This window comes from Dama dama, chromosome X (genome assembly GCF_033118175.1).
Source record: "Dama dama isolate Ldn47 chromosome X, ASM3311817v1, whole genome shotgun sequence".
Classification (NCBI taxonomy): Eukaryota; Metazoa; Chordata; class Mammalia; order Artiodactyla; family Cervidae; genus Dama; species Dama dama.
The window spans coordinates 85222710-85240460 of record NC_083714.1 but is presented as its reverse complement, the minus strand read 5'-3'; the positions used below and the strand labels follow the sequence as shown (position 1 = coordinate 85240460).

Sequence of the window (17751 nt, the reverse complement as noted above, 5' to 3'; positions counted from 1 at the left end):
TAATTTCTTTTTTAATTTTTTTTAAACAATGATAAAATCAAATGCTGGAGAGAATACAGAAAAATGGATCATTCTTAAATTGCTGTGAGACTATAAAACAGCATAGCCACTCTGGAAAATGTTTTAGGAGAGTTCTTAAAAAAAATAAAACCATCATAATGACCCACCAACTGCACTCCTGAGCATTTATCCCAGAGGAATGAAATTTTCACTGACACAAAAACCTGTACACAAATGTTTATCAGCACCCTCATTTGTAATAGCCCAAGTCTGGGATCATCCAAAATGTCCTTTAACAAGTAAATGGTTAAACCAAATGTAGTATATCCATACCATAGAACACTACATTGCAATAAAGAGGAGAGAACTATTGACACATGCAATGACCTGGGTGAATCCCAAGGAAATCATGCTAAGTGAAAAAACATAATCCCAAAATGTCTGATCCCAAACTATGTGATTCCATTTATAGAACATGTTTCAAATGAAAAAAATTTTAGAAATGGAGGATAAGTTAGTGATTTCCAGGTATTAGGCACAGGTAGGAATATGGGTAGAGAGTTGAAAAGGGCAAGATGAGAAATCTGCATGTTGACTGTGATGGTGCAAACATGAACCAACTCATGTTTGTAATGAAACTGTGTAGAACTTAACACAAATACAAAAGTACAATAAAACTGAGGAAATTTGAGTCATATTGGTAGATATCAGTAACATGGCTAACTGATAATATACTTCTGTAAAACGTTGCTATTGTGAGAAACTGTGCAAAGTACAAAAGAGCTGTGCTATTACAACTGCATGTGAATCTACATCTATCGCAGTAAAAATATAACTTTAGGAAAGAAAACATAGAAAGCTACGGGAGGGGAACTTTCTCAACTTGATAGAATATTTACAAAAATCTTATAAAGGAACCATCATACTTAATGGTGAAATAGTTCAATGCTTTCCCACTAATATCAGAACTACCAAGAGGATGTCTATTATCATTCTTCAACATTGTAACAGAAAATACAGAAAGTCCTATGCAGCATAACCAGACAAGAAAAGGAATTAAAAGCCATACTATGGAAAGTAAGAAATAAACATGATCCTATTTGCAGACAACCAGATTAGGTAGAAAATTTCAGTAAATCTGAAAGATGAAAAAGAAGCTACCTAAAGCAAGTTCACAGAATACAAGGTCAACATAAAAAACATAACTGGATTATTGCAATGAACAATTAGAACTTGAAATTTAAAAACCAGGGAATTTAAAATAGCACCCCTAAAATGAAGTAATTTGGTAAAAATGTAACAAATTTGTATATGGATAACAACAAAATCACTACAACAAAAACTATAAAACACTGGGCCAAGTGAGAGTTTCTATCAACATTTTTTTCTCTATTGTTAAGCATTCCTATTCTTTACATGTATTTGATTGATAACTATACAAATTAATTGTGGAAAGGATCTGAAGAGCAAGTGTTCTGTATGCTTTTTATTTTCCAATGTTTTCTATTCTCAGATTGGATAATTTCTGTTAGAATATCATCAACTTCACTGACACTACTACAGCTATCTCTAATCTCCTGTTAAGTACAATCATTTGTTATTCAGAAATTACATTTTTAGTTCTAGAATTTCAAATTGGTCCTTTTTTACATTTTCCATGTTTGTACTGAGATTTTCTACCTGTCCACTCTTAACAAATGTATTTTCTTTATTATACTAAAGCACAATTGCAATAGCTGCTTTTTAATACTCTTGTTTGCTAATTTCAAATTTTAAGACATGTGGATTGTGTCTATTGATTGCCTTTCCTTTTCAGCATGGGTCACAGTTTCCTCTTTATATCTATCCAGTATTTCAGATTGGATACTGGACATTTTTTAAGATATAGTGAAAACACTGTATGCCATTCTAGTTGATGATTCTATTAAAAGCAGATAGTTAACTGAGCTGAAATCAAACCCCAAAATATTAATATATACCCTCTGGTGTAAGCAGCTTAAAGCTTTATTCTGTTCTTTTAGCCCTAACTGGCCTGCACTTATAATACAACCAGATATGGTAAGAATTTTTGCAGGTCCTGGAGCTCCCAAGCTGTAGCTCTCTTCTAAGTGGGATGTCCTTCTCCATTTTACAAAACCTACTGGGATCTCTTAAATTCCATTATGTCTCATCAAGAATGCAGATTTCCATCCAATTCTTTCATTTTGACATAAAATTAACAATGTATTCTTTTTAGGTGAACAACACAGCGATTCAATATTTTATATGTTACAAAATGATCACCACTACAAGGCTAGTTACCACCTGTCACCATACAAAATTATTGCAATATTGTTGAGTATAATTATTCTTTAATGTTTGATAGAATTCACCTATGAAGCAATCTGGTTTTTTACTTTTGTGTGTTGGAAGCTTTTTCATTACCGATTGAATTTTATTAGTAATCAGTCAGATTTTTGTATTTCTCTATGATTCATTCTCAAAAGACTGTATGTTTCTAGGAATTTATCCATTTCTTTGATGTTCTCCATTGTTGGCATGGTGGGTGCTCAGTCACTAAGTCATGTCTAACTCTTTGTGACCCCATGGACAATACCCCACCAGGCTCCTCTGCCCATGGAATTTTCCAGGTAAGAACACTGGAGTGGGTTGCCATTTCCTTCTCTAGGGGATCTTCCCAACCCAGGGATTAAACCCACGTCTCCTACATTGGCAGGTGGATTCTTTACCACCGAACCACCGGGGAAGCCCCCACTGTTGGCACAGTAGTCTGTTATGATTCCTTGCATTGATATGATACAAGTTGATAAATCTCCTCTCTCACTTCTCATTTTATTTACTTGGGCCCTCTCTCTTTTTATCATGATGGATCTCACTAAAGGTTTTTCAATTTTGTTCATCTTTTTAAAAAAACTCATTCAGAAGTTTCACTGATCTTTTCTAGTATTTTTTCAGTCTCTATTTCATTTATTTCTGCCCTGATCTTTATGGTTTATGTTTTTCTAGTAACCTAGAGTTGGGTTTGTTCTTTTTCTGGTTCCTTTATGTAGGAGAAAAGCATGTCCTCAAAAGGAAATCTATAAATTGGACTTGCTCAAAATTTGAAACTTTTACTCTGCAAAAGACCCTGATAAGAGGAAGAAGACAAGCTAGCAGTTTCATTATTTCCAGTCTGACCTTTATTATTAACTTGGGCTTGTTTGTTCTTTTTCTAGCTCCTTTACGTATAAAGTTTTGTTGTTTTTTTTTAATTTGAGAATTTTCTTGTTTTGTGAAGTGGGCCTGTTTCACTATGATCATCCCTCTGAGAACTGCTTTTGCTGCATCTCATAGATATGACAGGGCTTTCCAGGTGGCACTAGTGGTAAAGAACCCACCTGCCAATGCAGGAGATGTAAGAGATGTGGGTTCGATCCCTGAGTGGGGAAGACCCCCTGGAGAAGGACATGGCAACCTACTCCAGTATCCTTGCCTGGAGAATCCCAGGGACAGAGGAGCCTAGCAGACTACAGTCCATGGGGTTACAAAGAGTCAAACACAGATATTGGAAAGTTGTGTTATCATTTTCATGTGCCTCAAGGTATTTTTGAATTTCCTCTTTGATTTCTTCCCTGATGCACTGGTTTTGTAGCATTTTATTTACTACTTCAGCTTTCTTTTTTTGTTTCTTTTTGCATGGAATGTGTTTTTCCATCCCTTTAATATCAATCTATCTTTAGATTGGAAGTGAGTCTCTTATAGGCAGCATATAAATGGGTCTTATTTTTCTGTTCATTCAGTCATCTCTATTTTTATTGGAGCATTTAGTAAATTTTCATTTAAAGTGGTTATTGATAACTATGTACTTGTTGCAATATTATTAATTATTTTCTGCTTGTTTTTATAGTTCTTCTCTGTTCCTTTCTTCTCTTGCAGTCTGATGGCTTTCTTTATGTTTGGGCTCCTTTCTCTCTTCATTTTTTATCTATAGTAGGTTTTGGGTTTGCAGTTACTATCAGGTTGAAACATACAAATCATGATTTAATATAGGCTGATAGCTGCTTAAGTTCAAATATATACTAAAAGTACATTTTTACTACCCCTCCCAATTTTTTTTCTGATATTATTTTACAATTTTATACTTTATGCATTTCTTAACTACTTATTTTACTTACAGTCGATTTTACTACTTTTGTCTTTTAACCTACTAGCTTTACATGTGGCTGATTCACTGTCATTACTATATATTGACCTTTACCACTGAGATTTTTTTTCATATATTTTCTTATTTCTAGCTAAGAGGTGGCAAAGAATACACAGAAGATCTATACAAAAAAGGTCTTAATGATCCAGATAACCAAGAAGGGGTGGTCACTCACCTAGTGCCACACATCCTGTAGTGTGAAGTCAAGTGGGCCTTAGGAAGTGTTACTATGAACAAAGTTAACATAGGTGATGGAATTCCAGCAGAGCTATTTCATATCATAAAAGATGATGCAGTTAAAGTGCTACACTCAATATGCCAGCAAATTTGGAACCTCAAAAATGGCCACAGGACTGGAAAAGGTCAGTTTTCATTCCAATCCCAAAGAAGGGCAATGCAAAAGAATATTCCAACTACCATACAATTGCACACATTTCACATGCTAGTAAGGTTACACTCAAAATTCTTCAAATTAGGCTTCAGCTGTATGTGAATTGAGAAGCTGGGTTTAGAAAAGGCAGAGGAAACAGAGACCAAACCGCCAACATTTGCTGTATCATAGAAAGAGGAAGGGAATTCCAGAAAAAATATCTACTTCTGCTTCATTAACTATGCTAAAGCCTTTGATTGTGTGGATCACAACAAACTCTGGAAAATTCTTAAAGAGATGGGAATATCAAGACCACCTTACCTATCTCCTGAGAAACCTACATGTATGTCAAGAAGTGGCAATAAGAACTGGACATAGAACAATGAACTGGTTCAAAACTGGGAAAGGAGTGTGACAAAGATGTATATTGTCACACCACTTATTTAACTTCTATGCAGAGTACATCATGAGAAATACCAGGCTAGATAAATCACAAGCTGGAATCAAGACTGCCAGGAGAAATATCAACATCCTCGGATATGCAGATGATACCACACTAATGGCAGAAAGTTAGGAGGAATTAAAGAGCCTCTTGGTGGTAGTGAAAGAGGAGACTGATAAAGCTGGCTTGAAACTCAACATTCAAAAAACTAAGATCATGGCATCTCTCCCATCACTTCATGGCAAATAGAAGGGGTAAAAGTGGAAACAGTGACAGATTTTATTTTCTTGGGCTCTAAAATCACTGCTGACAGTGACTGCAGCCACAAAATTACAAGTTGCTTGCTCCTTGGAAGGAAAGTTATGACAAATTTAGACAGCATATTAAAAAGCAGAGACATTACCCTGCTGACAAAGGTCCGTCTAGCCAAAGCTATGGTTTTTCCAGTAGTCATGTATGGATGTGAGTGTTGGACCATAAAGAAGGCTGAGCACCAAAGAATTGATGCTTTGGAACTGTGATGTCGTAGAAGACTTTTGAGAGTCCCTTGGACTGCAAGGAGATCAAACCAGTCAATCCTAAAGAAAATCAACCCTGAATAGTCATTGGAAGGACTGATGCTGAAGGTGAAGCTCCAATACTTTGGCTACCAGATGAGAAGAGTCGACTCACTGGAAAAGACCCTGATGCGGGGAATGATTGAAGGCAAAAGGAGAAAGAGGTGGCAGAGGGTGAGATGTTTAGACATTAATGGACATGAGTTTGAGCAAACTCCAGGAGATAGTGGAGGACAGGGAAGCCTGGCATGCTGCGGTCCATGGGTCGCAAATAGTCAGACACTACTTATCAACATATAGACTGAACTACAAGAAGCAAAACTACAAAAAGCTTTTGCTTTTCTACCTCGAGAAGAACCTTGAATATTTCTAGTAGGCCATTTTAGTGATGCTAAACTCCTTTAGTTTTGTGCTTGTCTGGGAAACTCTATCTTTCCTTCAATTCTGAATGATAAACTTGCCAGGTAGAGTACCCTTGGTTGGAAGTTTTTTACATTCAGTACTTAAATATATCATGCCACCCCATTCTGGCTTGCAGAGTTTCTGTTAAAAAATCAGCGAGTAATCTTATGGGGTTTTCCTTGTATATGATTAGTTGTTTTTGTCCTGCTGTCCATAAAACTATCTTCATCTTTTGCCATTTTACATACATGTCTTGGTGTGGATCTCTATGGGTTCATTTTGTTTGGGACTCTGTGCTTCCTGTACCTAGATGTCTGTTTCATTTTCCAGATTAGAGAAGTCTTCAAACATTTCTTTAAGTAAGTCTCTGTCCCCTTCTCTCCCTCTTTTCTCCATCTGCAACCCCCCTACCCCTACTATGAGAATGTTACTAGAGTTCCCTTAAACTCTCATTCTTAAAAACTCTTTTTTCTATTCTGATTGGGTGATTTCCACTATTCTGTGTGTCCAAATGGTTGATATGTCCTACTATATCATCTAATTTGCTACCAATTTCCTCTATTTGTCATTTCAGTTATTGTGTTCTTCAGTACTGATTGGTTCTTTCTTATATTTTTGAACTCTTTGTTGAACTTCTCACTCTATTCCTCCATTCTTCTCCCCAGTTTGGTAAGCCTTTATGACAATTTCTTTCAATTCTTTATCAGATATCTTACTTATCTCCATTTTGTTAAGATTTTTTATGAAGTATTATCTTGCTCTTTCATTTGGAACATACTCTTCTGTCCCCATTCTGTTTGACTTTGTGTTTCATTCCACACATCTGGCAAAACAGGTAACTCTCTTGGTCTTGAAGGCATAATCTCTGCTAAGAGCATCTCCTGTGTAGTCTGAATGTACCAGGCAGTTTTGGCAGGTCGGCTAAAGCCTAATATATCATAGGCCAGGGGGATCCTAGGGTACTGCACACTTGGGCTGCCTTGGCACTATGGCTATAACTTGTGTGGGCCAGGAGCAGGCTGAAGTGCCTTGGCAGGCCAGCTAGAGAACCTGGACTACATTCCACTCATCTCATCAAGTGATGGTGGTGGTTTAGTCACTAAGTCGTGTCCAACTCTTGCGATCCCATGGATTGTAGCCTGCCAGTCTCCTCTGTCCATGGGATTCTCCAGGGAAGAATACTGAAGTAGGTAGTCATTTCCTTCTCCAGAGGATCTTCCTGACCCAGGAATTGAACCCAGGTTTCCTGCACTACAGGCATATTCTTTACCGATTGAGCTATGAGGGAAGACCTCATCAAGGTGACGGGAGAACACAAAAATGGTGCTCTCGAGCACCTTCAACACTGAAGAGACTTCCAGCAGTTCTCTGCCCATTTAGCAGACACTCTAGGTAGGGCCCATACCATTTCTGTCCTTTATTGGACTCATCTTTGCATGAAATGTTCCCTTGGTATCTCTAATTTTCTTGAAGAGATCTCTAGTCTTTCCCATTCTGTTGTTTTCCTCTATTTCTTTGCATTGATCACTGAGGAAGGCTTCCTTATCTCTCCTTCCTATTCTTTGGAAATCTGCATTCAAATGGGAATATCTTTCCTGTTCTCCTTTGCTTTTGGCTTCTCTTCCTTTCACAGCTATTTGTAAGCTGTTTCTAAGCTATTTCACAGCTCCTCAGACAGTCATTTTGTTTTTTTGCATTTCTTTTCCATGGGGATGGTCTTGATCCCTGTCTCCTGTACAATGTCACAAAGCTCCCTCCACAGTTCATCAGGTACTCTGTCTATCAGATCTAGTCCCTTAAATATGTTTCTCACTTCTACTATATAATCATAAGAGATTTGACTTAGGTCATACCTGAATGGTCTAGTGGTTTTCCCTACTTTCTTCAATTTAAGTCTGAATTTGGCAATAAGGAGTTCATGATCTGAGCCACAGTCAGTTCCCGGTCTTGTTTTTGCTGACTGTATAGAGCTTCTCCATCCTTGGCTGCAAAGAATATAATCAATCTTCTAACAGAAGCAGAAGATATTAAGAAGAGGTGGCAAGAATACACAGAAGAACTGTACAAAAAAGATCTTCACTACCCAGATAATCACGATGGTGTGATCACTCACCTAGAGCCAGACATCCTGGAATGTGAAGTCAAGTGGGCCTTAGGAAGCATCACTAAAAACAAAGCTAGTGGAGGTGATAAAATTCCAGTTGAGCTATTTCAAATACTGAAAGACAATGCTGCGAAAGTGCTGCACTCAATATGCCAGCAAATTTGGAAAACTCAGCAGTGGCCACAGGACTGGGAAAGGTCAGTTTTCATTCTAATCCCACAGAAAGGCAATGCCAAAGAATGCTCAAACTACCACACAATTGCATTCATCTCACAAGCTAGGAAAGTAATGTTCAAAATTCTCCAAGTCAGGCTTCAGCAATACGTGAACCGTGAACTTCCAGATGTTCAAGCTGGTTTTAGAAAAGGCAGAGGAACCAGAGATCAAATTGCCAACATTTGCTGGATCATTGAAAAAGCAAGAAAGTTCCAGAAAAACATCTATTTCTGATTTATTGACTATGCCAAAGCCTTCAACTCTGTGGCTCACAATAAACTGGAAAATTCTCAAAGAGATGGGAATACCAGACCACCTGACCTGCCTCTTGAGAAGCCTATATGCAGGTCAGGAAGCAACAGTGAGAACTGGACATGGAACAACAGGCTGGTTCCAAATAGGAAAGGGAGTACGTCAAGGCTGTACATTGTCACCCTGCTTATTTAACTTATATGAAGAGTACATCATGAGAAATGCTGGGCTGGAAGAAGCACAAGCTGGAATCAAGATTGTTGGGAGAAATATCAATAACCTCAGATATGCAGATGACACCACCCTTAAGGCAGAAAGTGAAGAGGAACTAAAAAGCCTCTTGATGAAAGTGAAAGAGGAAAGTCAAAAAGTTGGCTTAAAGTTCAACATTCAGAAAACTAAGATCATGGCATCTGGTCCCATCACCTCATGGGAAATAGATGGGGAACAGTGGAGACAGTGTCAGAGTTTATTTTTGGGGGCTCCAAAATCACTGCGGATGGTGATTGCAGCCATGAAATTAAAAGACACTTACTCCTTGGAAGGAAAGTTATGACCAACCTAGACAGCATATTAAAAAGCAGAGACATTAGTTTGCCAACAAAGGTCCATCTAGTCAAGGCTATGGTTTTTCCAGTGGTCATGTATGGATGTGAGAGTTGGATGGTGAAGAAAGCTGAGCACTGAAGAATTCATGCTTTTGAACTGTGGTGTTGGAGGAGACTCTTGAGAGTCCCTTGGACTGCAAGGAGATCCAACCAGTCCATCCTAAAGGAGATCAGTCCCGGGTGTTCTTTGGAAGGACTGATGCTGGAAGCTGAAACTCCAATACTTTGGCCACCTGATTCGAAAAGTTGACTCATTGGAAAAGACCCTAATGCTGGGAGGGATTGGCAGCAGAAGGAGAAGGGGACGACAGAGGATGAGATGGCTAGATGGCATCACCGACTCGATGGACATGAGTTTGAGTAAACTCCGGGAGTTTGTGATGGACAGGGAGGCCTGGCATGCTGCGATTCATGTGGTCGCAAAGAGTCGGACACGACTGAACGACTGAACTAGGTAGGGTTAGTAAGAGGATTTCCTTCATGCATAGTCTAGGTCCCTTTTAAACCACTGCTTTTATCTCTGTGCCCCAGGGCAGGCGAGTGTGCACACAGGCCCCTTAATGATCCCTCTCTATTGCTGTACACCACATTCAAGTGGGGTTCTCATCAGTACTGTGTCTCTGTCTCTATCAATCTCTATGTGGAACTTGTACTGTTTGTTGTGCAGAAGCTGTTTAATCACACCTCAGTTCTTCTGTAGAAGGAACTGCTCTTTACATAGCTGTAAATTCAGTGTGTCTGTGGGGGAAGGTGAGATCATGGTTTTCCTATACTGCCACCTTGGACCAAATGCTGAGTTTTATGCTGGTTCAACCTTAGTCACAAGGAGACTATCATAATTAATAGGGCTGCAAGCTCACATGGCATATCCTGAATAAGAGGGCTATCCAAGTGTGAAATTCCATTGCTGGAGCTAACTGGCACTTTTCCTAAGGAAAGAGGCTTAACAATTGGGAATTGAGCAAAAAATACTTTCTTCCATATGTTGATTCTATTCCAGTGTGTGTCTGGTTTGTGTCACTAATCAGTTCTTTCATCATTGTTTTCAGTATTTTGGCCAGAATTTATAACTGGTATCTGTGGGAGATAACCTGCTTATCCAAAAAGAGCCACTCTGCCACTACTGGAAGCAAAACTCCCCAACTAACTAACTACTGAATTTAGAACTGTGACAACATAATTTCACTCTAAAGACAGAACTTTAAGTAAGTATTTAACACTAGTTAGGTTTCTTTATTGTGATAGTTTAGCATGCAAAGTTGAAACTGTAGATACAATGAAGACTAAGCAACTTGAGTACATAAACTGAGGATAATGGGAACCACCTTTCTCTCTCTTGCAGTAAGAAGTTACAATATGAAAAGAGGATGATCAGAATGATGTCTGCAGTCCAAATAAAACTAAAAGTATCAATATCAACACATGAAAATACATCACATATATTGGCTTTCCCTACTAACGAGCCTGGAAGCGAAGACATACTAACAGCAATAAGCACATCATACACCCAGATATTGTTTTCTAAATACTATACCTCACTAAAAGGAATCAGAACTTCTTGGAGAAATAATTGATTCCAGGGCTGGGGAACAGACAGTGCAAAGTAAACAACGAACATCTTGTGAGGGCAGAAAGTAAGAAAAGTGCTCAAAGTTGATGAAGACTTATGAAAAGGTCTACAAGAACCATACAAAAGGGGTTCCCACTAGCCAATATTGGTACAATTTGAACATTAAAATAATGACAGTAAGAAAATGTTCATGGAAACAAAAATGCTAGCATACACTAATATAAACAAATAAATAGAGACCATAGAAATGTAAACATCTCCCTTACAGCAAAGACAGAAGTAATGATAGGACATCACCATTTTGAACCATCATAGTAACATACCATTGAGCCAAGAATCATAAATGGATGTGGTGACAGGCAGAATTTCTAGGAATGGCCCCCAAGATTTCATGCCCCTAATCACCAGAACCTGTGAATGTGAGAAAATAACACTCCCATTGTTTTGCTACATAAAATGGCACAGGTGACTTTAAAAAATGGGAGCTCATTTAGGAGAGGTGAGAAGGAAGGGGCCTAATCTAATCACATGTGTCCCTTAAAATAGAAAAATGTCTCTAGTTCATGGCAGAAGATGCAAAACAAGCAAGCAAAAGGCTAAGTCAGAGAAACTCAAAGCATGAGAATGACACAATGCACTACTGCTGGCTTTAAAGTTGGAAGGGGCCATGTGAGAGGAAATTAAGGAGCTGAGAGGATCCTGGCCAATAGTTAGCATGAAATGAGTACCTCAGACCTACAACCACAATGAACTGAATTCTGCCAACAACCTGAATGAGCATGAGAATGATTTTTCCAGATTCTATAGAAAGGAACACAGTCTTACTATCAGTTTGACATAGCCCTTGTGATTCCCTGAGCAGAGCTCAGCAAAGCCCACCTGGACTCCAGATCCACAGAACTGTGAGATAATAAATTTGGGTTGTCTTAAGCTGCCAAGGTTGTGATAATTTGCAATAAAAAAAAAACATAAAAGCTAATTTTTGATGATGAAATGAATATCTAAGCAGTTTCAAAGTAATCTTCAACAAATTACTTTTTAGGTAGGTACAAAAGAATAAATCATAACTTTACAGTGGTTTAATCTAGAAAAACAGCCATAAGCAAATAACCTAAGTTAACACCACCAATAAAGGAGGAAATTTCATCATGTGCTTTGTGATATGATGTATGGACATAACACCACTTACACGGCAATCCTGCCAAAAATTTAAAATCTCAATCTAATTTTATAACTAATCAGATGAACACTGAGGGACAATCACCAAAATAATATATCTAAATATTTGAAAAATGTCGTGGTTCCACCTTGTTTGAGATTTGAAAAGGTTAAAGACCAAATAACTTATATACACTGTGGGCTCTTCAATGGGATCCTGGTCTTGGGAGGGTAGGGGACTTACCTATCAAAACACTGTTGAACAATTTATGAATTAAGACTAGAGATTGTGGATTAGATAAAAGTACATATTTCATTTTTTCCACTTATTTATCGATCCCATTGTTATTCATAACTTCCTGTATTTTGATGCTACCATTTCAAATTATTTTCCTTCTGGTTTAAGAAAAACCCTTTGGTATTTCCCCTAGTGTACGTATGCTGACATCATTCTTACTTTTTTGGGGGTTTTTTTGGCCATGCCTCATGGCATGCTAAATCTTAATTCCCTGATCAGGCATCAAATCCATGCCCCCTACAGTAGAAGGGCAGAGTCTTAACCACTGGACTGGCAGGAAAAGTCCAAAATTCTCACCTCTATCTTTATCCACTTTCACTTGTGAAAGATGTTTTCACTGAGCAGACTATGCTAGCAATTAATTTCACTTGGCCCTTTAAATAAATCATTTCTTTATCATCCAGCTTCTAACATTACTGTTGTCAAATGAGCTATCAGTGTTACTGTTCAAAAACATTCAACATTAAAAAAGCAATGACTGTTTTCCTCCAGCTGCTCCTAAGATTTTTCTCTTGGTTTTTGTTCTTTAGGAGTTTATTATGATTTTCTTAGTTGTAGTTTTCTTTCCATTTATCCTGCTTGAGGTTCACAGTGTTTCATGAATCTACATGATGTCTTTCTTCACTTTTAGGAAATGCTCAGTGAGTATCTCGTCAAACTCAGATTCTGAACCACTCTCTCTCTTCTTTCCTTCTGGGACTCTAACTACACATACAGTTGAACTTTTCATTGTGATCAACCACTCTCCATACTTCTTGTACATATTGTGTTTGTGTGCAAGTACGCCTATGTGTGTTTGTGTGTGTGCATGCCTGTGTGCATGTTCACCTCTTCTATACGCACCTACCCTTAAAAACTTGAAAACAAATGATGGTAATCATCACATGATACAAGATACTTTCAAAAAGGAAAAAGGGATGTAGAAAGAAGACATTGTTTTGTATTTTAAAAATGTATGGACCAAATCTATGCTGAAAAGTTAACAAACAACATAAAAACATAACTTATAATACATGAATAACTTTTAGAATAACATATTTCTGCACTGCTCCCACTACTATCTATTTTAAGGTTAACATTCATCACCCACTTCTATAAAACACTTCCATTAAAAATAAAATCTTCAGTGCATGCTTCTCTAAGCACCTAAAACCATAAAACCTTACATTTTTTTACTTATCTGAATCAAAGTCTATAATATCAGATATTATCTAACTCCTAGAAACACAGAGGCTATTAAAAACTTTAATAGCTTCAGTTCCTCAAAAATAAAAGGTAAATAAGACTAGAAGATATTGCAATTCTTTTTTCCAATTTACCTGTGCTTTGGTTCATCACAAGTCTTGGAGGAGAACTTGTTTCTTCAGATTCCTCTGATGAGTGTGCCAGAAAGTCATGAAGCTTCTGCACCAATGTATTCAACTTGCTTTCGCTGTTAAAATAAAAGTTTTAAGAATATCCTTATTTACCAGGTCATATACTGAATTAAATATATAGTTTAGTAAACTGAAAAGCTATTTACACTGTAAGTGGTCTGAAAGAATGTGTACTCAAAATAAAACTTAAAATATATTTTGTTTATTTCACTGAGGATATGAAAACATGAGTAACAAACTCTACATGTACACTTATCTACAAAGTATAATTCAAGGACTGTGATAAACCATTATGGAAAATAATGTGAAAAAGAATATGTGTGTTATATATATTATATATACATATAACTGAATCACTGAGCTGTATGACAGAAATTAAAAACTCTATACATGAATAAAACAGATCTTTAAAATTAAAAAAGTATAATTCAAGGAAAATATTAATAGCATGAGATTCTGCTTTACACCATTTACAATAATTCATTGTAAATGAATAATTCATTCATCTTTCAAATATATTTCCTAAGCACTTACTCTCTGGAAGCCTTCAGTACTTTTTTGTTTATTACACTATTTTCTGCTTAGAACAGAGTAATTTTATAAATGACAAACACAAAGATGAATAAAACACAGAATGGGATTTAGAGCTCACAGATTGCCATGGAAATATTTATGCAAGTGCATTATTACAGTATATCCTACCAAGTTATATAATAGGTGCATCTGTAATCCCACAGGGTTACAAAAGAATAAAAGTTTAAAATGCAAAAACTTCACAAAAAAATAAAATAAAATAAAATGCAAAAACTTCAAATCCTCTGTGTATCAAAAGATACCATCAAGAAAGTGAAGAGAAAACCCATTTAACTGGGGATAACTATTTTCAAATCATGTATCTGAAAAGGCATTAATTTCATTTTATATAATATATATCCTTTTAATAATATAAAGACTTCTTAAAATTGAAGAATAAAAAGACAAACCCAACTGTAAAATGGGTTTTATACAACAACTCAACAACAAACAAAAAACCCAATCAAAAAATGAGCAGAAGACCTAAACAGACAGTATTCCAAAGAAGGCATACAGATGGGCAATAGGCACAAGATGTTCAACATTTCTAATTACTAGAGAAATCAAACCAAAACTACAATAAAATACCATACCAGTCAGAAAGATCATCATTAAAAAGTCTACAAATAACAAATGCTACAGAGGGTGTAGAGAAAAATGAACCCTCCGACACTGTTGGTAGGAATGTAAGTTGGTGCAGCCACTATGGAAAACTCTATGGAGGTTCCTCCGAAAACAAAACAGAGCTACCATTTGATCTAACAATCCGACACCTGGGCATTTATCCTGACAAAACTATAATTCAAAAAGATACATGCACCACAATGTTCATAACAACCCTATTCACAATAGCCAAAACATGGAAACAACCTAAATGGTCACTGACAGATGAATAAAGATGTGGTATATCTATACACATCACCATATGTAAACTAGATAGCCACTGGAAATTTGAGGTATGATTCAGGGAGCTCAAACTGGTACTCCGAAACAACGTAGAGGGGTGGGATACGGTGGGAGGTGGGAGGGAAGCTCAAGAGAGAGGGGCATATGTATACCTATGGCTGATTCATGTTGATGCATGGTGGAAACCAGTACAATATTGTAAAGCAATTATCCTTCAATTAAAAATAAATAAAAATTTTAAAAAGAAGATGTGGTACACACACACACACTGAAATATCACTCAGCCATAAAAAGAACGAAAAAATGCCATTTGCAGGAACATGGATGCAACTAGAGATTATCATTCTAGGGAAGTAACTCAGAAAGACAAATACCACATATCATTCATATGTTTAATCTAAAATATGACACAAATGAACCTATTAAACAGAAACAGAATCAGCTCTAGAGAGCAGACTGTTGTTTGCTAAATGGGGCGGGGGAGTAGGGGGAGGGCCTAGAGTGGGAAATTGGAGGTAGCAGATTTAAGCTTTTATATACAAAATGGATAAACAACAAGGTCCTACTGTATAGCAAACAGAACTATATTCAATATTCTATGATAAAGCACAATGGAAGAGAATATTTTTTAAAGAATGTATATATAACTGAACCACTTTGTTGTAGAGCAGAAATTAATACAACATTGTACATCAGTTCAGTTCAGTTCAGTCGCTCAGTCGTGTCCGATTCTTTGCGACCATATGAATCGCAGCACGCCAGGCCTCCCTGTCCATCACCAAATCACAGAGTCTACCCAAACCCATGTCCATCGAGTCGGTGATGCCATCTAGCCATCTCATCCTCTGTTGTCCCCTTCTCCTCCTCCCCCAATCCCTCCCAGCATCAGGGTCTTTTCCAATGAGTCAACTCTTTGCATCAGGTGGCCAAAGTACTGGAGTTTCAGCCTCAGCATCAGTCCTTCCAATGAACACCCGGGACTGATCTCCTTTAGGATGGACTGGTTGGATCTCCTTACAGTCCAAGGGACTCTCAAGAGTCTTCTCCAACACCACAATTCAAAACCATCAAATCTTCAGTGCTCAGCTTTCTTCACCGTCCAACTCTCACATCCATACATGACCACTGGAAAAACCATACCCTTGACTAGACAGACCTCTGTTGGCAATGTAATATCTCTGCTTTTTAATATGCTATCTAGGTTGGTCATAACTTTCCTTCCAAGGAGTAAGTGTCTTTTAATTTCATGGCTGCAATCACCATCTGCAGTGATTTTGGAGCCAAAAAAAAAAATAAAGTCTGACACTGTTACCACTGTCTCCCCATCTATTTCACATGAAGTGATGGGACCAGATGCCATGATCTTAGTTTTCTGAATGTTGAACTTTAAGCCAACTTTTTCACTCTCCTCTTTCACTTTCATCAAGAGGCTTTTTAGTTCTTTTCACTTTCTGCCATAAGGGTGGTGTCATCTGCATATCTGAGGTTATTGATATTTCTCCCAACAATCTTGATTCCAGCTTGTGCTTCTTCCAGGCCAGTGTTTCTCATGATGTACTCTTCATATAAGTTAAACAAGCAGGGTGACAATATACAGCCTTGACGTACTCCTTTTCCTATTTGGAACCAGCCTGTTGTTCCATGTCCAGTTCTCACTGTTGCTTCCTGACCTGCATATACGTTTCTCAAGAGGCAGGTCAGGTGGTCTGGTACATCAACTATACTTCAATAAAAAAAAAGAACTTAGATATACAATTCTGCAAAGAATACACACAAATGGCCAGGAAGCACATGAAAAAATGCTCAAGATTATTAGTCATTAGAACAAAATATAAATCAAAACCACAATGAGATACTATTTTATACTCATTAGGATGAATATGATAATTATATTTTAAAACTAAAGGGTTGGCAAGGATGTAAACAAATTGGAACCCATATACACTGATGGTGGGAATGTAAAATGGGACAGTCAGTATGAAAAACATTTTAGTGGTCAGCAATTCCACTCTTAGATATATACCCAACAGAATGAAAACATACGCCCATGCTCAAAAAACTATACAAAGTTCATAGTAGGAATATTTATAAAAGCCAAAAGTGAAAAGTATCCAAATAATCATCAACTGATAAATAAACAATGGGATATTATACCCCAATAAAAAGGAATGAAATATTCATCCATACTAAACATGAATGAACCTTGGAAACTTTATAATAAAAAAGGTAGACACAAATTCCTACATATTGGACGGTTCTATTTACACATGTAAAATGTCCAAGTAGGCAAATCTACAGAGGAAGAAAGTAGATTAGTGGGCGCCCAGGGGATGGAGGAAGAGGAAAATTGGGAGGTATGGGTTATCTCTGGGGACAATGAAAATATTCTAGTTTTAGAAAGTGGTAACAGTTGTACAATATTGTGAATTTAGTAAAAAAAAATTTTTTTAACTGAATTATATACTAAAATGATTTTAAATGGTAAATTGTGTTTTATGTGAATTTTACCTCAATGGAAAATAAAAAGTAGAGGATGGAATTTAGGAATGTATATAATAAAACATAAGACATAAAACTTGTGCACACATCTCCCAAAAAAAAATCCATAGATAAAATTTAGTCGGCAAAATCATCTGAAAATAGAAAGATTCTTATTATATTAAATAATACTGGGAATCCCTGACGGTCCAACAGTTAGGACTCCAGGCTTCCACTGAAGAGGGCATGGATTCAATT

At 37.0% G+C, this 17751-nt stretch overlaps 1 protein-coding gene across 13 annotated transcripts in view; it reads right to left on the bottom strand.

Moving 5' to 3' along the window:
- Positions 1 to 17751, bottom strand: part of ATRX (ATRX chromatin remodeler) — a 277372-nt gene that overhangs the window by 191392 nt on the left and 68229 nt on the right. For all 13 annotated transcript variants that reach the window (XM_061136821.1, XM_061136832.1, XM_061136829.1 and 10 more), the window contains one exon: positions 13480 to 13592. In XM_061136821.1, coding sequence (XP_060992804.1) covers positions 13480 to 13592 — 113 coding nt within the window. The remainder of the gene's footprint in view (positions 1 to 13479; positions 13593 to 17751) is intronic.